Raw genomic sequence first — 23,444 nt, forward strand, 5'->3', positions numbered from 1 at the left:
ACACACCTGGTCCGCTCGGTGGCTGGCAGCCGGGCCTGGGCGGGCCGCGGGCCGGGGCGGGGTGTTGGGGCGGCGCCTTGAAGAGGAGGCTCGGGCCGGTGTGAGGCGCCGGGCTGGGCGGGCCGGGGGCGCAGGGCGCGGGGCGCAGGGCACGGGCCTGTGCTCTGCTCAGGAGCCCCGCGAGCAGCTGGGGGCCCACGCCCCGCGCCCCCCAGACATGGTGGGTCACCTGCACCTGCAAACCATGGAAGACAGCTCGAAGGAGCCCAACCGTGAGGGCCTGCTGGACAGCCCCGACTCCGGGCTGCCCCCCAGCCCCAGCCCCAGCCCGCCCTTCTATGCCCTGGCCCCTGGGATCCTCGATGCCCGGGCCGGGGGCGCTGGCGCCTCCTCGGAGCCTCCCGGAGCCAGCGAGACCGGAGCGGTAAGGGACACTTCACCCTCTTGCAGAAACCAGGACCCTGGCGGGCAGGCGGCGGGCTGGAGGGCGATCCCTCGATCCATCGCAAGGCCCCGCTGTTGCTAACGCCCAGCCAGCCCCCCGATTTCTCCCTCCCTCCAAGACCGAGGGGCCCAGCGACAGCTCGGCTCCCCAGCTGGAAACCAGGGGTTTCCAGCTTCACCCCCAGATCCGCAGACCTGGCGTTGTGGCGGGCCTCTCCGCAGGGATCCTTACCGGCAGGCAGCCATAAACGGGGGTGCTGGCTGGCACGGCTGGAGGACAGGGCCTGGGATCCCCAAAGAAGTTGTGTGCGGCCGGGTGAGCTCCGGAGAGGCCAGACGCCCCGTGGGCGTGTCCCCGGGTCCCTTGCTGCTCCTGCTGCTGCCAACAGGAACTTTTTTTTTTTTTTTTTTTTTTTTTTTGCTAACCAAACCCAGACACAAACCCGTCTCCGTCTCTGTCTCTGCGGGGTGCTAAGGGATGTTGACGTGGACCCCAGGCGGCGCCTGGGGAAGGTTGGAACCCCAGGTCAGGAAACCGACTTAGTCTAGCTTAGCGTTGGCTGGGGCGGAGCGGGCGCGAGGTGGCTCTCCGCCGCCCTCGGGCCGGCCGCACGCCTGGGTGTCCTGCAGGCCTGTGCGCAGGCCCGGTTCCCTTCACGGACCCCTGGGGATCGTGCCTGGTACCCACAGGGCGATACGTGACCGCAGTGCCATCCTGTGTCCTGAAAGCTCCGTTCCGGGGTCCTTGGCTGACTGTAGACCTTGCTGCCGGTTCCTGAATATCTTTTTTTTTTTTTTTTTCTTGGTGGTACTAGGATTGAACCCAGGGGCGTTCTACCTCCGAGCTATACCCCAGCCTTTTAAAAAATTATTATTTATTATTTTGTTGTTTGGACAAAATAGTCTCACTAGGTTGCTGAAAGCCTTGCTCTGTTTCCGAGGCTGGCCTCAGACCTGTAAGTGAATCTCCAGTCTCGGCCTCTGAGTGCTGGGATGACCGGCGCGTGCCGCCTAGTCTGGCTGTTGATGACTTTGAAATGAACGACTTTTAAGTTCCTTTTAAATAACACAGCAAAATGCCTGTGTGCCTATGGGGTTTGGGACGCTGCTTTTAATAAAGGGAGAGGAAGTGGTTGCCAGGGGCAACCTCCTCCGGGCTTCGGGCCCGCCCACCTGGCCCCAGCCCTGGCCGGCGCCTGCAGCTCCAAGTTAACTGTGCCCGGCGTGCAGAGGACTCCGGGAGGGGCTTCTCCAGCGCAGAGGCGGGGCTGCCAGGCATGCCCGGCTGGCGAGGAAGGGGCGGGGCTGCCTCTCCCATCCCAGAGCCCCAGGGTTTCAAATGTACCCGGAAGAGGCCTTGGCCGGGCGGCCCCTTTCCTCTGAGGCGGCTCAGCCCTGCGGGTCCTCCCATTCCCCACGGGAGCTGACGCCCAGTCCCCCATGCTGTCTGCCTGCTCAAAGTTGGGGGCGAGGGAGTTAGCCAGGGGGCTGGCCGCAGCCCTGCCCAAGCCCGGCCACTTGGGCCCCCCGCAGCTTCTATCAGTGAATGAGACAGGAAGATCGCAGGTTCCAGACCTCTAAAGCGAGGTCCCCCACTTTATTTATTATTATTTATATATTTATTTATTTACTGGTATTGGGGGTTAACTCCAGGGGGATTCAATCTCTGAGCTACACTCCCAACCCATTTCATTTATTTTTATCTATTTATTTGTTTTATGGTGCTGGGGATGGAACCCAGGGGCCTTCTACCTCTGAGCTACACCTCCAGACCTATCTTATTTGGAAGCAGGGGCTCACTAAGTTGCAGAGGGCCTCACTAAGTAGCTGAGGCTGTCCTCGAACCGTGATCCTCTAGTCTCAGCCTCTTGAATGCTGGGATTATAAGCGTGTACCACTGTGCCCAGGGACTGTTCTGTTTTTAAAAAAACCATTAGCCCAAATGGAAACCCAAATCAGAGATGAGGATGGGAGGGGGTAGGGCGGGCAAAGCGTGGCCCTAGCATCGACGTGGACCTGTCTCGGCCAGCATGGCGCCTGTGCTCGCCCCGAGTCCAGGACAGCGAGCTGCCTCGGGGCCTGGGGCTGCCTTCATCCCAGACCCCTAAGCTACCAAGGGCTGCGGCACCCAAAGGCAGACCTGGCCCTGCTGCCTTGGTCCCGGGGCCTAGCCTGTGTCCAGGCAGAGTGGCCACCCAGCGTCCTGTCCTGCCTCGCCATTTGGCCGTGTGGAGCTGTTGGCGTTTGGGGCTGTGAGAAGGAGGCCACGAGGCAGATGCCCGTCCCCGGATGCGGGTAGGAGCCGTCTGTGATCTGGCCCCGTCCATCCTGTCTTCCCGCCCTCAGGAAGGCGCCGGGGATGTGGTCCGGGGTGTCCTGGGGGCGCACGCTTAGGAGGAGAGCCCCCAGTAGCAGGCCAGGGACCCAGCCCTGCGCCGTCATGGCCCCTCAGATGCGGGGTCCTCTGACCTCCCCAGCCCCTCGCCCCGTCGGCAGCGTGCTCAAAGAGAAAGAGCTTTCGGGTCAGATCTATGAGGCGTGCAGGTAGAAGTCGGACAGAGGGGTGGACAGACAGACGGATGACTGAATAAATGGACAGATGGATAAATAGGACGGATACACGGATGGATGGATGGATGGATGGATGGATGGATGGATGGATGGATGGATAAATTAACAGATGGGTAGCGCGGTGGGCACACTTGTAATCCCAGCATTCGGGAGGCTGAGACAGGAGGATCGCGGTTCGAGGACAGCCTCAGCTACTTAGCGAGGCCCTTTACAGCTCAGTGAGACCTGGTTTCCAAATAAAGAATAAAAAATTGGGCTGGGGGTGTAGCTTGGAGATCAAATGCCCCTGGGTTCCATCCCCAGTACTGCAAAATAAATAAATAAATAAGTTAACAGATGGATAAATAGGACAGATGGACGGACAAATACACACAGGTGGACGGATGGGCAGAGGGAGGAGAGAGGCGCGGTCATCCCTCTGACCCTGAGCAGGCTCCCAGGTGTGTTCCTGACCAGCAAAGGCCTCTGGGAGTTCCGGTGGGGGAGGCCGCGCCGAAGGAGGAGGGAGGGAGGAGGGAGAAGCTTCGCCCCGGGAGCTGAGTCCCTGTGAATTTGTTTAACTTTGGTGTTCGGTGGTGAGGACTGAACCCAGGGGCATTCTCCCTCTGAGCTACACCCCCAGTTCTATTTTTTATGTGGAAACAGGCTCTACATTGTGCAGGGCCTCGCTAAATTGCTGAGGCCGGCTGCCGCTTGCGATCCTCCTGCCTCAGCCTCCCAAGCACTGGGATACAGGCATGAGCCACCGTGTCCGCTTTACTTATTTACTTATGATGGTCCTAAGAATTGAACCCAGGGGCATTTTGCCTCTGAGCTCCACCCCCAGCCCTATTTTATTTGGAAACAGGGTCTCGCTAAGTTGCTGAGAACCTCACTCAGCAGCTGAGGCTGGCTTCGAACCTGCGCGATCCTCCTGTCTCCGCCTCCCAAGCGCGGGGATGACAAGCGTGGCCACCGCGCCGGCTCTCTCTGTATTTATGTGTCCCTCCGTTGGGTGTCAGACCCTTGGGCTCTGCGCTGGGCCCTTGTAATAATCCAAGGAATGGTCTGGTACTTTGGGGTCTCCTGAAATCCCCCCAAATAGGCCTTGTGTTTCCACAGTCCTAAGGTGCTATCTGATGGGTCGCAGTCGGGGAAGCAAGAAGAAAGAGAGCCCCGTGCTGGCCGGGGTGCGTCCGCAGCAAGGCCTTGGAGGGGAGCCTGGGCTGCGGCGCCCTTCCCCACCACCATCCTTGTGCGTGGGGGTCAGGGTCAGCCGTAGCCCGGCGTGGGAGCTCTTGGCCTCAGAAGGCATTCTAGCTGGGCAGGTGGCGCACGCTTGTCATCCCAGTCCCTGGGAGGCTGAGAGGAGGATCGTAAGTTCCATGACAGCCTCAGCAACCTAGCGAGACCCAGTTTCAAAAAATAAAAGAAATGCCAGGCGTGGTGGTGCACACTTGTAATCCCCGCGCTTGGGAAGCGGAGACAGGAGGATCGTGCAGGTTCGAAGCCAGCCGCTCTGGCTTAAAAGACCGTTTCCAAGTAAAAAAAAATATAAAATAGGTCTGGGAGTGTAGCCCGGAGGTAGAAGGGTTTCCAGGGACCCCGGTACCACCAAATAAATAAATTAATAAAATAAAATAAGTTTGGGGTGTAGCTCAGAGGTAGATGGCCCCTTGGTTCCATCCCCAGAACCACACACACACACACACACACACACACACACACACACACACACACACACGCACTTCTACCAGTGTACACCTAAGACAATCAACTCCAATTCCAGGGTCAACAGCAAGGAGTCCTGGCCCCGAGGAAGGCCACCGCAGTCCTCCCAGAGCTAGGCTGTCCTGTCCCTTCCGCTGGCGGGGTCTTCCCTGTGTGTCACCGCCCTGGCAGGTGGGGCGTCTGTGTCGCGGCGAGGAACAGAGCTGTCTACCTACCCAGCGTGGGTCTCTCCCTGCTGTGGCCTGGGCAGCCGCCAGCCAGGGCTGAGCCGCAGGGCGCCCAAGCTTGCATCCTGGGGAGGGCCTGCCAGTCCCTGGCGGGGCCTGCGGGGCTCAGCCTGTCCTCCAGACTGGCGCCCTCGGGCTGCCCATGCGGCAGGGCGTCCGCCTGCTGGACCGGCTGCCCTGGGCTCAGGAAGCAGCTGGATCCCTCTGCCCGGCCGGCTCTGTGGGTTCACACACGGGGCAGGAAGACTCGGGGGCCTTGGAGGTCTGCCCCTTGGGTCTTAGCTGCTTGCTTTTCTCTATGTCTGAGCCCTGAGGCTGATCCCACCAGGAAACTGGACCTCTGGGACAGTCCCTCACCCTGTGCCGGGCCCACGGATGGCACAGGCCCCGTAATAGAGCAGGCCCAGGCGCAGCAGGGTGGACACGTTCTGGCAAGCTGTGGGACATAGGAGGACCCTGGCTTATGCTGCAGTGTGCCTGATCCCACTCTGTCCCCCACCCTGAGATCCCTGGTGTCCTGTGACCCAGTCCCTGAGGGGTGTCGAGTTCCAGCGTGGCTGGCAGCCCCACCGGGGCCAGCAGCAGGCCTTCCTGGCCTTCAGAGGCACTTTCTGTGCCTGCTTTCTGGCTGGCTGGCCCCGCAGGCCGCCGCTGCTGTGCTGTTGATAAAATAACCCCGGGCCAGGACAGCGCGGCCTCACAACTTCCGATGGCCTGGTGCCTGCCCTTAGGCACTGTCCCCTGAGCCCCAAGCCAGCGACCTTGTGGACTTCCTCGCGGCCTCGCCACCGCCGTCCCCGCACCTGGTTTTTGCAGGTCCCTGTGTCTATCTCCAAGGCGCCTCCAGCTCGGGCAGGCTGGAGATGTTTTTCCAAGTGGGCCCCTTTGGCACACAGAGCCCCCGAGCGGGCTCCTGGCCCAGCCTGTGAATCGAGCCTTGTCTGCCGGCCTGGCAGCCCGTCGGAGCGAGATCCGGCCAAACAGGGCTGCCGTCTCGCTGCCCGAGGCCCAGGCTGGGGCGGCCGGGGAGGGTTTGTCCGGTTCTGCATTCCGGGCTGCTCTGGGGGCCTGGATAGGGACCCTGCTTGTGGCGCCGAAGGCTTAGGAATGGGTGTGTCTTGGGGATGTGTTTTTTGGGGGACGTGTATGGGTCAAAAGCAGCAGCATCCCCCCCACGACACACTCCCTGCAGCCCGCCCACTTGTCTGGACTGAAAATTGCCCCAAAACTTTGCACCCAAAGCTCATACCACCCTCACCCAGCATTGCGCTCTCTCCTCTCCGGTGGCCTCTGTCCCCGGCTTTTGTACAAGAAGAGGCCTGCGAGGCGCTGTGTGTCTGGGACCCGCACACAGCCCCGGCCCGGGGGGCGCTCAGCACGCGCACGCGCGGTGTGCATTTGGGGAAATGCCTTTTGGAGAGACAATATTATTTCTGTCAACGCCAAGCTGTGGGGCTGGCAGCTGGTCAACACCGACTTCACGCAGAGCCGCGGGGGCTGCCGGGGGCTGTGGTCTGGTCCCCCATGCCCCCGGGGCCCCAGGACAATCAGGACACCAGCCAAGAAGGCAGGAACCCAGAGGAGCAGGGGCGGGCCTTGCTGCGGCCTCTTTATGAACAGTATAGTAAGCCTCGCCCGGGTGCCAGAGGCTGGGGCGTGGGGAGGCCCGCGAGTGACCGGGTCTCGGGTAAGGAATGAACAGACCTGCGCCTGGCTGAGCTCTTCCTGCCCGGGAGGGCGGAACCCAGAAGAGCCTGAGTCTTCATAAATGAGGGTTGTTGGCCTGGGACAGCCAGACTCTGACGGCCAGAGGAGCCAGGAGGCCAGGCCCGGAGCTCGCTCTCCTGTGGTGGTTTAATACAATAGAAATGGCCTGAAATCCCAGTGTTTGGGAGCCTGAGATAGGAGGATTGCAGGTTGGAGGCCAGCCTCAGCAACTTAGTGAGACCCTGTTTTGAAATGAAAATAAAAAATAAAAGGGCTGGGGGGGGGGTATGTCGCTCAGAGGTAGAATGTCCCTGGGTTCAATCCCCAGTAACACACACACTTACTTAAAACACGAATAAAACATGAATTGAGTTCGGACTGGAGCTGACCATGGGTCACTAAAACCTCTAAAATCAAAACCTCAGAGAAGAGGAAGGGCTCCAGTGCTACTGCAGGGCTCCCAGCTGCGGACCGCGGGGCTTTTCCTGGAATGTGTGAGAGGAGGAAGGAGACCCGGAAGCTGTCTGGGTGAAGAGCCCTTTGGGGGGAAGGATGGAGAGGTGGAGGGCAGAAGGACTGACTACGTGCTGGGCCTTAGGCATCAGGTCTGTGTTTTCGGAATCAATTTGGGGCAGGGCAGGCAGCTTCAGGCAGGGCTTGATCCAGGCGCTCAAACGACACGGGCAAGACTGCATCTTTCCTGGTGTTCGATCCCTTACGGTCTCTGGTGTGGCTTCATGTCCAGATGAGTTTTTCCCACGCGGGGGGAAAGCTGGCCACTCGCCCTCCGCACGTTAAGCAGCTTAGGGAGGTCTCTGGCTGAACACGAGGTCGGTTCCTCACTCCCACATGGGCCACAGGCCAGGGCTAAACCCGTCCTTGTCCTGGGGAGGATGCTGGGCTGTTTCGGGAAGAGGTGGATGCTGGGTAGGCGCGGCCAGGGTGCGCGGCGCCCTCCCGGGACGGTGGTCTTTGGGCTGGCTCCCTGTGCCCTTCTGAGGTCCTGGCCAGGCCTAGCGTCAGGTGTAACGCAGACCTGGGTGCAGCTGGGCCTCCACCTCTCTGGAGGGACCATGGCGTTCCCCTAGGAGGAGTACAACCCCAGCTCCTCAGTCACCCGGGCGCCCAGGTGGCCTGGGTCTGGAGGACTCTAGCCTGGGCCCAGGGCTTGCTGCGGCCCGGGGGGGGGGGGGGCTGAGGCTAGACCGTTCCCAGGTCCCTTTGTGAGATGTCTGGGAACTGGGGTACAGGCTGGAGGGTGGGGCCGGGGGTCGCGATGGAGCAGAGCAATGCTGGGATGGACCACACAGCCGGCTGGCAGACCCGGCCAGGGCTGGACGGGGCAGGTGACCCCAGCCCGCGGCTCCCTCCTCAGAGCCCGCCGGCCCCCGGGACGAGGCCCCGCATGCTGCCCGTGTTCTTCGGTGAGGGCATTGAAGTGGACCCGGAGCCCGCGCAGGAAATCCGGTGAGCGGGGGACAGGCGCTGCCTCGGGGGCCTAAGGGGGCTGGGGGGGCTTTCTGAGAAACTTACTTTGATAAACCATCACCCTGGTGGAAAAGTTACAAGAAAGAAAAGAACTTTTAAGGACAGTTCCGGCCACCTGTGAGCACCCAAGCCCACGGCCCGTGTGCCTGCTGCATGGAGATTTCTCCTGGTTTATTGATTTATTTATTATTATTTTTTAACGTAAACAGGAACTTTTTCGGGAACCACAGAGAGAAGGTGAGCGCGGACGCCCTGCCCTTTAGCCCCCCAATACTACGATGCGTTTATGCAAACCTGACACTCCTGAGACCACAGCTCCCAGGCCAAAGTCAGGACACTCCAGGCCGCAGCACCCCCATCGTGTTTTGGGCATTGGGGGTTGAACCCAGGAACGCTACACCTCCAGCCCTTTTTTTTTTTTTGCAGTACTGGGATGGAACCCAGGGGCATTCTACCTCCGAGCTACACCCCCAGCCCTATTTTTTATTCTTTACTTTAAAACAGGGTCTCACTGAGTTGCAAAGGGCCTCACTGAGTAGCTGAGGCTGTTCCTGAACCGCGATCCTCCTGTCTCAGCCTCCCAAGTACTGGGATTACAAGCGTGCGCCACCACGTCCATTTTATGTTTTATTTTGAAAGAGGGTCTCACTGAGTTGACAACACCCTATTCAGATTCCACCCCTCGGTCCCTTTATGCCTCGGTTTCCCCAATTATTACTATTATTATTACTTTTGGTACTGGGGATTGAATCCGGGGGCATTCTAACTCTGAGCTACACCCCCAGCCTTATTTTCTATTTGGAAATTGCCAAGAGCCTCCCTAAGTAGCTGAGGCTGGTCTTGAACCTCCGATCCTCCCGTCCCAGCCTCCCAAGCCCTGGGATTACAGGGATGCGCCATCTCCAACTGGAACAGCCCCTGGGCCTTTCCTGGGACCTTCCTGTCTTTGACCTTGATGTACCCTTGACCTTGCTGTCCCTCCCTCTTCCCAGCTGCAATTCGGAGGTCAGGTATGCCTCCGAGAAGCACTTCCGGGACAAGGTGTTCTACGCGCCGGTGCCCACGGTCACGGCCTACAGCGAGACCGTCATGGCGGCGCCCAACTGCACCTGGCGCAGCTACCGCAGCCAGCTGACCCTGGAGCCGCGGCCGCGCGCCCTCCACTTCGGCAGCACCACCATCATCTTCCCCAAGCACGCCCGGAGCTCCTTCTGCACCACCCTGAGCTGCAGCCAGGGCCGGCCGCGCCGCTGGTTCTCTGCCAGTGTGCGGCTGCAGCTCTGCGGAGCCCCCGGGCCCCCACGGCGCTCTGAGGCCAGGAGCCCGGCGGAGCCCCGCCCGCCCGGAGCACGGCCTGGCAGCCTGCCCGGCCCGGGCCGCACATCGCCATCGACACATCTCTGACTGGCTCTCAAGTAGGCGAGGCGGTGCCAGGGAGGGACAGGAGCGCGTCTCAGCACCCTCGGAAGGATGGAGGCGTCCCAGCCTCGCCCGCCCGCGACCTGGCTCTGAAGCCTCACCCTGCTCGGGCTCGGGGAGAGTTCAAAATGAGCCTTTCAAATGCGCGGCTCCCCCAGCCCAGTGCCCCGGGCAGCAGCCAGGGGCCGCGGCTTGGGTGGGACTGAGCAGCAGGACCGGGCTGGGCTGGTGTCCTTACTCGGGGCTGGGGACTCCTGGAAAGTGTCTGGAGCTGAGCCGTTCCAGGGCCCTGGGGCCTCCCAGGGAAGATCCCAGGCTGGCCTCTCCCCACGGAGCCCTCTGGAGTCGGTGCTCTGGAGGCTCCCCTGCTGGGCGTCCCTGGCCAAGGCCTGTCTATACCGTAGACACCCGGGACTTGACTCCAGGGACTTGTCTACACCTGTCTACACCCTGGACTTGACTCCGGAGTTCAGCTGTGGGCTCCAGGAGAAGCCATGGGGTCCGGCTGCCCGCCTCGGGCCTTCGGCATCCGTGCGACCGAAGACCTGAGATTCCTGAGTGCTGCGGATCTGCCGGGCTCCGGCTCTCTGGGGCCAGCCGGGTCCACACGGGGGACCGGGGGCGCCCACACTCTGGCGGTACCTGAACGTGTGGCCCCCAGAGACCCCTCTATGGCCACGGAGCTGCCCTCTGAGCCGCCCCTCCCCCCACAGCCTGAAGGTGCCCAGCGCTGGGGGGCAGCCCCCCACCCGGGCGGGCGGGAGGCCTCTGGGGCTGTAGCTCCCTCTGTGGGGCGAGGAGGGGCACAGTGACTGATATATTGTTCTCTGTACGCAGGACATCCAAAGATGCTTTTCTGGTTAATAAGTAACTTAAGGAATCGATTGATTATCTTAATAAAAGGTGCAAAGCCTGAAGGGGCTTCCAAGTCCCTCTGTGGGTGGGGCCATTCCTGGACCAATTTACCCCGGGCCCCACTTTGACCCACCCCTGTGTTCGTTTCTGAGGGACCCCGCCTCTCTCTGCTCTCGGGGAATAGGAAGAAACTCCCTGGAGCTGGCCAATAAACGCAGGGGTCCCTCCGGGCACTTGGACCTGTGGGCAGCTTGGGGCCGGCCGCTTCCTTTCTTCCCTCTTCCTCCTTAGTTTTTTTTTGGAAGGTGTTGCGGAGGAAGCCCAGGCCCTCTGCATGCTGAGCAACCCTTCGCCCCTGAGCTACACCCCTAGCCCGGGAGTCTGCACCCGGGACCGTGTGGGGTCACTTCTGAGGGTCGGGGGACCCCAGCCTGCTGCGTGTGTGGAGCTTCAGGTGAAGCCAGGGCACACCTGCTTCTCCTCCAAAGCAGCTCACGTATCCTATAAAACCCCACGCCGGGCGCGGTGGGCACGCGTGTCATCCCAGCATTCGGGAGGCTGAGACAGGAGGACCCAGTTCTTGGCCAGTCTCAGCTACTCAGTGAGGCCCTTTGCAACTCAGTGAGACCCTATTTCCAAATAAGGAATAAAAAATAGGGCTGGGGGTGTAGCTCGGAGGTAGAATGCCCCTGAGCTCCATCCCAGTACCACACACACACACACACACACACACACACACACACACACACACACACAAAACCCAGCAGACCCGGAGGCTGTCTAGATCCTGCCCCAGACCTTGGAGAGTTTCACCCCCAAACAGACTGGGAGCGAGTGTCCCCAGCCCCTCAGCCCTTCCTCCTGCTGCTCCACACTGCGTGCACACTTGGTGTGCCAGGCTCTCCAAGCCCCCTGGCATCCTGGCAACACTTCCGGCGCTCTTGGAAGCCCAAACTATTCCACTTTTGGAAAGCCAGCCACTTCTCTTCTTGACCAATGGCTGAGCCCTCCCCGAAGACTCCTCGTTCCCCCTGCTATGTCCAGCCGCCTGGGCTCCACTGCGTCCGCCTGGGCTCCACTGCGTCCATCTGGGCTCGGTCCCAGCCTTGGCCCGCGCGGGTTACCTCCTCTCAGCCTGCCACCTCCAGGAAGCCACCCTGACGTGTCATGGGGAGGCTTGTCTTGAGTACCCTGAGCCTGGGGACCCGACCATGTTAACCCGTGGACTGCGGCTTTCCGGGTGGGTGGGTCAGGGGTCCTCCTACAGAGCCCCATGTCCCCTTCCTGGGGCCAGAAGGAAGGGGCCAAGATGCGGCGAGGGTGTGGCTCCAACCATCAGTGTGGCCGCAGTCTGGGGTCCAAGCCCAGGGAGGAGGGACAGGGCCCTTTACTGACCCCACACTGCCACCTGCTGGCTGGCGTCAGCACTGCAGCCCGGGCGCTGGCCGAGCCCAGCTGGGAGGAATCCGAATCCCTGGAGCAAATAGGGCCCCCGGGGTCACACAGAGGGCACTGCCAGGCCTGGTGCCATGTGAACTCTGTGAGGCAGGGCGGAGCCCAGCAGGGACGCAAATACCTCTCTTGCACTCGCATCTTGGGCCCGCCCAGCTCTCCAGCCTGGGGTTCCTACTGTTGGCTCTTTTACAGCCCGATGTGGCGGCCCGGCGCACTAGCCTGGGAGCTGGCGGCCATCGGTCCCTGGGTGGGCCAAGGCCGGCACCCTGATGCCGCTGGGGCCTGGAGGCTGACCGCCTTTTAAAAGGAAGAGCTTTTGGGATACACTTGTCATCCCAGTACTTGGGGGGCCGAGACCGGAGGCCTGCAAGTTCAAAGCCAGCCTTAACAAGTTACTGAGGCCCTCTGCAACTTAGTGAGACTCTGTTTCAAAAGAAAATAATAATATAGGTCTGGGGTTTATCTTGGAGATAAAATGCCCCTGAGTTCCACCCCTGGTACCACCAAAGAGTAAACATAAAACGTCACATGTCCGCCTGGCCCCGGGAGGCTCTGATGTCTTGGACACACTCCCGCAGCCCCAGGCCCCCGAGGGTGCCACCTCTGGCCACCATCTACGTACCCACAAGCCAGGGGATTCTCGACCCATGGGGCTCCTGTATCATCACAGCAGGGCTGACCCCGTGGCTGTTGCAAGAAGAAGGTGCCCCGAGTTCTACTCCCGGGAGGCCACACTCTGGCCAGCGCTGTCCCTGGGCCCCTGGGTGTTTCTGAGGTGGCCCTGAGGCCACCCAGACCTGCCACCTGCCATAGAGGCGCAGGCTGGCCAGAGTTGCAGGGGCAGGTGGCTTTCAGTCTCAGCACACCACACCTGCCGCCAGGTGGGACAGGGCACAGGTGGGCAGATGCCTCCTGACACCCTTGCAGATTTGCCCCTCGCCCCCACCCTGGGGACTCTTCACTGGGAACGGGCTGAGTGTCAGGCCTCAGGTGGAGAGGAGAGGAGGGGCTGGAGCCAGGTAGCCGCCAAGCAGGGAGTTTTTTTTTTTTTTTTTTTTTTTGCGGGTCTGGGGATGGAACCCAGGGGCATTTGACTTCCGAGCTACACCCCCTGCCCTATTTTTTATTCTTTATTTTGAAACCGGGTCTCACTGAGTTGCAGAGGGCCTCACTAAGTAGCTGAGGCTGTCCACGAACCGCGACCCTCCGGTCTCAGCCTCCCGGATGCTGGGATGACAAGCGTGCGCCACCACACCTGGCTAAGCAGGGAGGTTTTTGAGCTCCGCTGTGCCGGAGGAGGCAGCGGCACAGTCCTGAGATAATTCAACCTCAAAACACAAAGGCTGGGCGCCGCTGATTCAACCTAGGCTGGAGGAGGCACTGGCTCTTCTGCTGGATGCTCAAAGCAAGCAGGGGTCGCAGGAGATCCATTCACTCCTTGACATGAATAGAGCAGGAAGACAGCATTGCGAAGAGTTCACAGTTAAGAACTGAAAGTCGCCGGGCTTGGCAGGCGGAGACAGGAGGATCGCGCAGGTTCGAAGCCAGCCTCAGCTACTGAGTGAGGCTCTCAGCAACTTAGTGAGACCCTGTTTCCAAATAAAGTAGAAAATAGGTCTGGGAGTGTAGCCCGGAGGTAGAAAAGCCCCTGGGTTCTCCCCTACCAATACCACAATAAATAAATAAATAAATAAATAAATAAATAAAATAAATGAATGACAGAAAGCCAGGCATGGTGAAACACGTCTGTAATCCCAGTACTTGGGAACCTGAGGCAGGAGGATCGCAGGTTGGACAGCAACTTAAGACCCTCACCAACTTAGTGAGTTGCTGTTATAAAAACGGGACACAGCCCAGCGTGGTGGCGCACACTTGTAATCCCCGCGCTTGGGAGGCGGAGACAGGAGGATCTCGCAGATTCGAAGCCAGCCGTGCTGGTTTAAGAGACCCTGTTTCCAAATAAAATATAAAGTAGGTCTGGGAGTGTAGTCCAGAGGCAGAAGGGTTTCCAGGAACCCAAGTACCACACACACACACAAAAAAAACACTAAACAAACAAACAAAAATACAACAACAACCCCCCAAAAAATCAACGGGGCACAGTTGTGCACGAGGTAACCCCAGTACTTTGGAGGCCGAGACAAGAGGATTGCAGATTTGTGGCCAGCCTGAGCAATTTAGCAAGGCCCCCAGCAACTCAGGTCCCGTTTCAAAATAAAAATAAAATAAAAAAAAAGGGCTAGAGTTGTAGCTCAGAAGTAGAATGCTCCTGGGTTCAATTCCAGTACCACAACAATATATAAACAAAGAGCTGGGTGAGCCGGGCGTGGTGGCGCACGCTTGTAATCCCCGTGCTTGGGAGGCGGAGACAGGAGGATCGTGCAGGTTCGAAGCCAGCCGTGTTGGCTTAAGAGACCCTGTTTCCAAATATAAATATAAAAAATAGGTCTGGGAGTGTAGCCCGGAGGTAGAAGGGCTTCCAGGAACCCCAGTACCACCAAAAAATAAACAAATAAATAAATAAAGAGCAAAGAGCTGGGTGTAGCTAGGGGGTAGAATGCTCCTGGGTTCCACCCCCAGCACACACACACACACACACACACAAGACCTGAGAGGTATCTGGGTCACCTTCCTCATGGGTGTGAAATCTTGATAACTTCACCATGGGTATGAACACCTCAGTTTCAGGGGATAGGTGTTAATATCTAAAAAGCCAGCAATGGGTGTGAATACCCCACACCTTCACTGGATAGGTACGAATACCAAACAGGCTCACCACAGGTGCGGGTCACACCCCACGCCTTCGCGGGATGGGTGTGAACACATCATCATAGCTGTGGACACTGGTCTCCACGATGGTGTAAATATAAAAACAGGCTCGCCATGGGTGTGAACACCCTGACTTCACACACAGCCGCGATACTTGACAGTGCGTCCCAGGTGTGACTAGCGGACAGCCCCTATGGCATGAATATCAAACAGGCCCGCCGCAGGTGTGAGCGGCTCAGACATTCTCTGCATGGGTGTAAACACCAGACAGGCCCACCGCGGGTGTGAACACCCACTGCCTCACGTGGTGTGAACACTCAACACCTGCTTCCCGAGTGTGATTACTGAATGCCCTACGGTGTGAATCCTCGGCAGTGACCAGTCGGGGGCACCGCCGCGGCCTTCCGGGCCACGCTCCCTCCGCCTGTCGACCTCCCAGTCGCCTGCTCTCCTTGCCATCCAGTTCAAAGCAGAGAAGAAACCTTCGTACCTCGAGTATAATTTGCTTTTTAATTAGAACGTGTGTAAATGACAGATGGCCACCGCTGGGCGCAGACGGCGGCCACAGAGTACGCATCAAGTCCATTCTGCCCCAGGCAGGGAGGGAGGGAGGACACGGGGCTCGTGAGCCGGCGGCCCGCCCCCTCGGCCCCGTGGACGGTGGGGCCGCCGCCTGACCTCCGTGGGCCTGCACACGCCTCTTGCACGGTAAGCAGAGATCGAAAGCGCAGCAGCAATAATACTGGGTTAAGTCCTTTCGTGTGTAAAACATCTGGATTAATTCACTGAAGGTATCAAAAATATACCCTGTAAACCAATACATCATTTACATCAGCCTCTCCCTCCCACCGCTGCGACACACCGTGTGATCAAAAGAAGCACAGTCTAGTTCCTCGGAGAAGCCTCTCGCCCCAGGCCGCACCCGGCCCTTCCGTCGGCCGCCTGGTCGACTCGGTTTCCAGCGCTCCCGCCGGGCAGTCTCTGCGGGGGGCTGGCCAGGGCCTGTGTCCGTCTGTCCAGAGCGTTAAGCGGGAGGGGAGGAAGAGGGAGGGTGCAGGGCTGCTAGCTCAGTCTAGACTTTGGTTCCAAATGCATCAGGCGAGGCGGTGGCGCGGAGGAACGTGGTCATCCTTTTGGGTCCCTGGCTGTGTGCGTGTGGCCGCCAGGCGCTCTCCGGGCCCCTCCCCGGCCCGCTGCCCTCCCCCCCTCCCCAGCACCAGGTAAACATCCCCTGAGTAAGGTCACTGCACAGGGCCAGCCAGGGCGGGAGTCGTAGTTAAGGCTTTTAGACAGGCAAGGGCGCCGGCTTGGGGTGGACAGACGGACGGGCGGGCGGGCGGCGGGTGGACGCGGAGGTCCTTCCTCCGTAGGGGCTGCTCCTGCCGGGCCGCACCCGGCGCTGTGGGGAGTCACTCGCTGTCAGAGAGCGTCTCGTACTGCGAGCACAGGAGGGGCTTGGGCTCCTCGTCCCAGGCGTGGTGTGGGCCGGCCAGGGGCCCGCTGCCCGTGGGGAGGCCGGGCGGGGAGGCCATGACGCCCGCCTGGAGCCGCATGATCAAGGGGTTGTAGGGGAACGGTGTGGAGCCTGCGGGGAAGACGGGGTCGGCTCAGAGACGCCACTGAGCTGGGAGGACCCTGGCCACTGCCCGCCGGCCCGCTGTGCCTGGACCCACGCTCTGGCCTCTGTTCAACAGCCATCTGGGGCCTCCTAACTGCTGGGAGACCCCTCAACGCCGGCTGCCTCAGCTGGTGCACACATAGTCCCAGAGACTGGGAGGCTGAGGAGGGAGGACTGCGGGTTTGAGACCAGCCCGGGCAACTTAGCAGAACCCTGTCTCAAAGTTAAATAAAAAGTGTTGGGGGTGGTGGAGCTCCATGGTAGAGTGTCCTGGGTTGGATCCCCAGAACTACAAATAAAAACTAAAAACAACTGCCTGCCTGTCTTTCTCTCTGCCATTGGCCCCAGCCAGGCCCCTGCGGCCTTCCGTCTGAACTCCTACAATGAAGCCTTCTTCTCCTACTTAAATAATCCACAAAAATAAATTCTAAATATCTATGAACACTGGAAGATTTTATTCTTGTGGCACTAGAAAATTTTTTTTTTTTTTTTTTTGCAGAACTGGGGGTCGAATCCAGGGGCATTCTACCTCTGAGCTACACCCCCAGCCCTATCTTTTTATTCTTTATTTTGAAACAGGGTCTCACTGAGTTGCAGAGGGCCTCACTAAGTAGCTGAGGCTGTCCGCGGGCCCCGATCCTCCTGTCTGAGCCCCCCAAGTACTGGGATTACAAGTGTGTGCTACCATGCCTGGCTTGGCACTAGGGATTAAGATCTGAGATATTCTACCTCTGAGCTATATCTCCAGCCCTATTGTGTGTGTATGTGGGGGGGTAACTAGGGATGGAACCCAGGGGCATTCTATCTTCGAACTACACCCCCAGCCCAATTTTTTATTCTTTATTTTGAAACAGGGCCTCACTAAGTTGCTGAGGCTGGCTGCGAAGGCGCGATCCTCCTGTCTCAGCCTCCCAAGGCCTGGGGTGACCGGTGTGTGCCAGCACAGGAACGCAGGCTCTCCTCTTCCTACAGCCCCGGCCCATGCCTGCTCAGTGCCCCAGCCCCCAGGGGTGCTCGCCTGCAGAGGAGGGCCGGTCCTCCCACACGCGGCTGGTGAGCGGCGTCCGGCGGCTGCAGTCCCCCTCCGAGTGCACCGAGGAGACGGAGGGCGGCCGGTCTCCAGCCGCCAGGCCTGGGGCCGGGGACTTGGCCTTCCGGCTGCTGGGTCTGCCGGAGACCTTGGCCTTTCCCGCTCCACCTGCAGGGGGACAGAGTGGGAAGGGGCTGCGTTGGACCACGGGATGGCAGCGTGGGTGCAGAGGGGCAGTGGGTGGGGGAGGCCCAGCAGGACCAGGGTGGCACTGGCGCTGGACGGGCTGCTGGCCTCTGCAGAGAAGCCAGGACCCCGGGGCCAGACCTGAGCCTGCTGGGAGTCCAGAACCCTGAGGCCTCTGTGCCAGGTTGGACAGCTGACCAAGCATTCTGCTCGGGAGCGGCAGGCAGTGGTGGCCGCCGGGTGGGCGAGCGCTGGCCCTCCGGCTCCGGGGATGGACATGGACACTGGACCTCCTTTGGGGATACGACGGCCCCACCTCCTGCCAGCCCCACCCCTTAGCACAGTGGGTCCCACTCCAGCCTGCCGCCCCCGGGATGCCCAGCGGGTCAGGGTGAGGGTCACGGCCTGAGCCAGGGAAGCAGCGGAGGCCCTAGGGTCTGGTGGGCAGGCAGGGGCGCAGCGCCGGGGTGTCAGCTCGGCCTCGGATTAGCCTCGAGACACGAGACACGGGCACGCGTCAACAGAACAAAACGCACGAGGGCCATCAAGCCGGGAAGCCGGGGCTGTGGGGCGGTGGGTTAATGACACCTGGACGGGCGGGCGGGGAGAGGCCTGCAGACCTGGCGAGGTGAGCGTGTGGTCGCTCCGTCCGTCAGCAGCGGTTACGGGCAGAGCGGCAGCGGGCAGGCCGGCACTGGCGGTCAGAGGGTTAAAAGCGTGGGCGCTGAGCGGCGGGGGCTCGTCCCACTGCTCATATTTACCCATAAGTGCCTTTCTAATAATGGCCTCCAGCCCCAGGTTGGTGCTAGCGTGCTCCTGCACCGCCTGGCTCCTACAGGTCATGAGGCCTGGGAGGGACAGATGGACGGACGGGCACACAGGAGCCGGAGGGAGAGAGAGGGAGAGAAGGGAGGGGGAAGGAGGGAGAAGGGGAGGGGGAGGGGAGAGTAGAAAGAGAAACACAGTGAACACATTTTGGCAAAGCAACCCATCTCTTTATTTCCCTCCCTTCTTTTTCCTGCAGGGTGGTGATGTTTTTTTGGGGGGGGCTCCTGACTCGGGTCCCGGAGCTCCTAGGCACCCCCGGGGTGGCAGGATATGGCCCCCCAGCTTCATTTCTACTTTGCCCCTATTTTTTTTCCTGAACCCCAAGTGGCCTTAAAAGTGGAGACAAGCTGGGCGTGGTGGCGCACGCTTGCCTACGTCCTGGTACTTGGGAGGCTGAGGCAGGAGGAGCTCAGGTTGGAGGACAGCCTCAGCAATGTAGCAAGGCTCTGAGTAACCTGGCGAGACCCTATTTCAAAAGCAAAATATAAAAATAAAGGGCTGGGGGCATCACTTGGAAGTTCAATACCCTCAAAAAAAAAAACAAGGACACGAAGCTGTCCTGTTTGGGGAGGGGGCTGCTGGGGCAAGGGTCCAGCCTGGGTCCTCTAGGTTGGTGGGGCCGGGGAGGGACCATGGTCCCCGCCTGACCAGAGTTGGGCCTACCTCACCTCCCGCCCTACGGCGCCAGAGGAGAAAGCAGTGCAGAGGCGCGGCCGGCCGGGGGGGTTGGAGCCATGCAGTTACGTGCGGGGAGGGGGCAGGGCGGAGCCAGGGCCGATGCCGCCCCGGTCCAGTAAGCGCACCGACCCCGCTCCAGTAAGCGCACCGACCCCGCTGTGCGATCCCATCATGCCGGAGCGCCGTTCTTAGGGGCTTCTGCAAACCCCAGTCAGGTGTTTCTTAGCATTTCCTGATTTTCCAACCCAGATGTGCTTTCCAAAGCTCCCGAGTGCCCCCATCCTGCCTGCCGGGGGCACTGCTCCCGTGAACCCTTGGTCTCACGCTCGAATGGACCGTTTTTTTTGCCATACCAAGGATGGAACCCAGAGGCATTTTCCCTCGGAGCTACACCACCAGCGCTATTTTTCATTCTTTATTTTGAAACAGGGTCTCACTGAGTTGTAAAGGGCCTGAGTGGCTGAGGCTGGCCGTGAGCCGCGAGCCTCCTGTGTCAGCCTCCCAGGTACTGGGATGACAAGTCCGCGCCCCACGCCCGGCCTAGACTGGGTGTTTCAAGCGTCTAAATCGGTGGGGTCCTCCCACCGCCAGGAGTGCCGCGGCCGCCGTAAGGCCCAGCGCCCGGTGGCTGCCTTCCCTTGGGTCCTGGCCTGCTGGCGGCCAGGGCCGGCCCAGCACCGGCCGAGTGGTATCTGGGTCGCATTCCATTAGACTTAGCAAAAAAGCCACGTTCATCAAGAAAAAGCAAAATTTCACCAGAGGTGAACGTGTAAAAAACAAAACAAACAGCGGTTTATAACCCTGCACGTTCAGAAACCATAGGGAGGCCCAGGGCTGGGCCTTCGGGTGTCACCAGGAGACCCGGAGTCTTCTCCCTAGGGTCACGAGCCTCAGCCCGGTCGAGCTGGGCCCGGCGCCACCTTCTCTGCTTAGCAAGCAAAGTCTGAGCTCCAGGATCAGGGGCCTGGAAAATTCTTTTTTCATGGGCTAAATTGCTTAAGAAGAAAAATAAATCAAATTTGCATATAAGTTTTAGCACATTTCCACTTTATGGGTCCATTAATTTAAAAAATTTCTTTTTGGTGGCACAGGGGTTTGGACCCAGGGGCATTCGACCTCCGAGTTACGCTCCCAGGCCTGTTTTATTTTTATTTTGAAACAGGGTCTCGCTAGGTTGATGAGCAGCTCATTACTTGCTGAGTCTGGCCTTGACCTGCGATCCTCCCGTCTTAGCCTCCCGAGTACTGGGATGACAGACGGGCGCCACCAGGCCTGTTAACTTTTACATACACATTCACCTGGGCGACCAGCAGCCGTGTCAGGATTTAAAACATTCCAGAAACACTCATTTCTAACCATCTTGTTGCTCTGACCAAATCATGCCTGCCTGTTCCAGCCTGTGACACCCTAGTTGGGGTAGAGGATGTGCCCCAGGTGCGACCCTCTTTGAAGGACCCGATATCCCCTGGTAATATCTAAAAAGCGGCCTTGGCTTGCCGAAGGGCTCAAGGCCCCTGAATGTCGGAGTGTCCACTAGGAAGGTCCCCGGACCTCCCTGCCCCCTCCGAAGGACCCAAGAGTGACGCTCACAGACACCGAGCACAGATCCCGCTAACACCTCGGCGCCTTGGCCAGCCCGTAAGGCGTCACCCCAGTGACTGGGAGGCACTTCTCCAGATCCTCCCCCCAGTTCCTCTCCCAGGGGCGGCAGACATACCAGACGGCGCCCCGACCTGACCTCGTGGGCCTGCCCCACCCCCAGCACCTCCTACGTCCAAAATATCGTAGAAGTCTTAACCTGTAGCTCAAACTGCACCCCAGTTTTACACTATCTCCTGACGTAATAAGCCGCCCCCCAGCTCCCCGGCTGGAACTTGGAAGCCTATTTCTTTCGTGGCCCTGGGGATGAAACCCAGAGGCGCTCTGCGTTTGAGCTCCATCTTCCGGCCCAATTTTATTTCTCATTTGGAAACGGGGTCTCCCCGGGTTGATGCGGGGCTCACTCTTTGCTGAGGCTGACTTCGAATCTGTGATTCTCCTGTCTCAGCCTCCCAAGGACGGGGATGACAGGCACCTGACTAGAATTCCTAAGTATAAAGAAGGTTCTGCAAAATGTGCCTGCAAAGGCCAGACGCTCCGCACCCCGCGGCCCCCGTGGGCCCAGACACTCCGGTCTCCAGCCTAGAGGCCCCTCAAGCCAGCGAGCTGTCTCCACGTAGCGCGTGGACATCCTAGACGTGGGCACCTGAACCCCAGACACTTTCTGCCTGCGGGGCGGCTGGGGCTCCTCCCGCGAGGCTGCCCTGTGGGCGGGGCGGCTGGCCCGGTTACCTGCTCCGGTGATGGCTGGCATATTGAAGATCTCCGTCCCAGGCTGCCCGGCATCTGGGGATGACAGGGTTGGTGGGGCCCGTGGCGCTTGGGTCCGGGAGCTCGCCCAGCCACCCCCGATCCCGGCCTGTGTGCTCTGTGTCAGGGGCTGAGGGTGCTGGCTCCTGGGCCGCACTCAATGGGCAAAATCTAGAGTCGCTAGCTTGGGCCGGTGACGACTTGGCGCACGTTCCGGATCTGGCCCCTGAGCTTTGGAAAGCGCCCTCTGGGGTTCTGAGGCCAGGCCAGCCCCCAGCCCCCCCGGGGCGGGCCACGAGGGCCATGGGCTCCCCTTACTGTATTCCGGCTCGTTCCGGTTATGGGTATTGAGCTTCTTATATATCTCTTGCTTCTTGGATTTGACCATAGCGGAGTTGCTCTCCGTCAGCTTGCTGAAGAAGGCCGGCGGCTGGGTGGTGTTGCCCGGAGACTTGGACCCCATCCTGCTGCGGGGACCAAAAAGCCAGGTCAGCCTGTCTGGCGCCGCGCGGACACGGCTCTGCTGACGCGGAGCTTGCTGCGGAGCTCCTGCGTGGCCTCAGGAATTAAGGACCAGCCCTCTCCCCTCCCGCGTCTGCACTCAAGGAGTCCCTGCTGCGGGAAGGGCGGCCCCCGAGAACCTGCCGCGGCTCTCTGGAAAGGGCCCCGAATCTCACAAGCCCCCGGGTTTGTGCGATTGGCTCAGCGGGGCCGAGTCGCCCTGCCCGCCACCACGCCGCTCGGTGGGATGCCGAGGCCGGGGCTGGCGAGGAGCGGGATCGCGGGCTGGGGTGGGGTACCTAGGCTCTGCCTGGTCCCCATCCCGATACAGCAGCGGGTACACGGTGCCCCGGGTGTGGCCCGGCTCTGCCAGGCCCTCTGGCGGGGACACGGGTTCGATGCCGTCCTCACTGCCCAGCACTGACGTCTTGCTTGGCTCTGGAGACCTGGTGGAGAGAGGGGCCGGCTGTCACAGAGCTCTCCCCACAGAGGGCACAGCCCCCAGGGGCTCCCCACACCAGGGCCCAGCGTGCTCCCCGTGAACGGCCGGCGGGAGAGGGTCTCAGCTGCCGGGGTCCTTTCTTTCATAACCTTGTATTTTATTTAAAAATTTTCTTAGAGCCGGGCATGACAGCACATGCTTGTAACCCCAGGACCTGCGAGGCTGAGACCGGAAGATCGCAATTCCCGGCCAGCCTCAGCTACTACTTAGGCCCTCTGCAACTCAGTGAGACCCTGTTTCAGAATAAAGAATAAAAACTAGGGCTGGGGCGTAGCTCGAAGGTAGAATGCCCCTGGGTTCCATCCCCAGTACCGCAAAAAAAGAAAAAAAAGATTTTTAGCCAGGCATGGGGGTGCATGCCTATAATCCTAGTATCCCAGTACTCGGGAGGCTGAGACAGGAGGATCTCAGGTTTGAGGCCAGCCTCAGCATCTTAGCAAGACCCTCAGCAACTCAGCGAGACCCTGTTTCAAAATATGAAAAATAAAATAGCTCTGGAAGTATAGCTCGGAGGTAGAATTCCCTTGAGTTCGATCCTTAATACAAAAAGAAAAAAAAAAAAAAGTAGCCAGATATGGTGGCGCACGTTTATAATCCCAGCGCTTGGGAGGCTGAGACAGGAGGATCGTGCAGGTTTGAAGCCAGCCCTCAGCAGCTTAGTGAGACCCTGTTTCCAAATATAATATAAAAAATTTGGTCTAGGGGGTATAGCCCGGAGGTGGAAGGCCCCTGGGTTCCATCCCCAGTACCATACACACAGAAAAATAAAGAAAGAAAGAAAATAAGTAATACCAGGGCTGGGATGTGGCTCAGACACACACACACACCCCTAAAGCCACCCTTATTTAACTCCCGAACAATCCAAGCACCCCTGGGCCCCTGGGCTGGACGGGCCCATGGGCCATCATACTCTGATCTCTGTCCCTAAGTCCTGCCTGGTCCCTGGTTGTTCCCCAAAGATAGACACCCTGCTCTCTCCCACCTCTGCCTCAATGGCACAGGACCCCTAGGCCACCCGAGAGCTCAAGGCTGACGGGGTGGGACCACAGGAGCGTGCACACACACATGTGCCCGCCCACACCTCCTGGGGTCCCGGGTGGGGCAGAT

General features: G+C 59.8%; 2 protein-coding genes across 4 annotated transcripts in view; one reads left to right on the forward strand and one right to left on the reverse strand.

Moving 5' to 3' along the window:
- Positions 1-217: 217 nt before the first annotated feature.
- Positions 218-9,551, forward strand: RFLNA (refilin A; the record flags this gene model as incomplete). Its single annotated transcript, XM_080717601.1, has 3 exons — positions 218-424; positions 8,035-8,126; positions 9,140-9,551. The coding sequence occupies 3 exons, from the start codon at positions 218-220 to the stop codon at positions 9,549-9,551; spliced, it is 711 nt and encodes a 236-aa protein (XP_080573727.1).
- Positions 9,552-16,054: 6,503 nt separating this feature from the next.
- Positions 16,055-23,444, reverse strand: part of NCOR2 (nuclear receptor corepressor 2) — a gene marked incomplete at both ends in the record, with an annotated part of 118,931 nt that continues 111,541 nt past the window's right edge. For 2 of the 3 annotated variants that reach the window (XM_080717515.1, XM_080717514.1), the window contains 6 exons: positions 16,055-16,230; positions 17,282-17,461; positions 18,100-18,327; positions 21,317-21,370; positions 21,653-21,801; positions 22,135-22,281. In XM_080717515.1, coding sequence (XP_080573641.1) covers positions 16,055-16,230; positions 17,282-17,461; positions 18,100-18,327; positions 21,317-21,370; positions 21,653-21,801; positions 22,135-22,281 — 934 coding nt within the window. The remainder of the gene's footprint in view (positions 16,231-17,281; positions 17,462-18,099; positions 18,328-21,316; positions 21,371-21,652; positions 21,802-22,134; positions 22,282-23,444) is intronic. The other variant, XM_080717516.1, reaches the window with a different exon arrangement.

Source organism: Muscardinus avellanarius (genome assembly GCF_963383645.1).
Source record: "Muscardinus avellanarius genome assembly, chromosome: 21".
NCBI lineage: Eukaryota > Metazoa > Chordata > Mammalia > Rodentia > Gliridae > Muscardinus > Muscardinus avellanarius.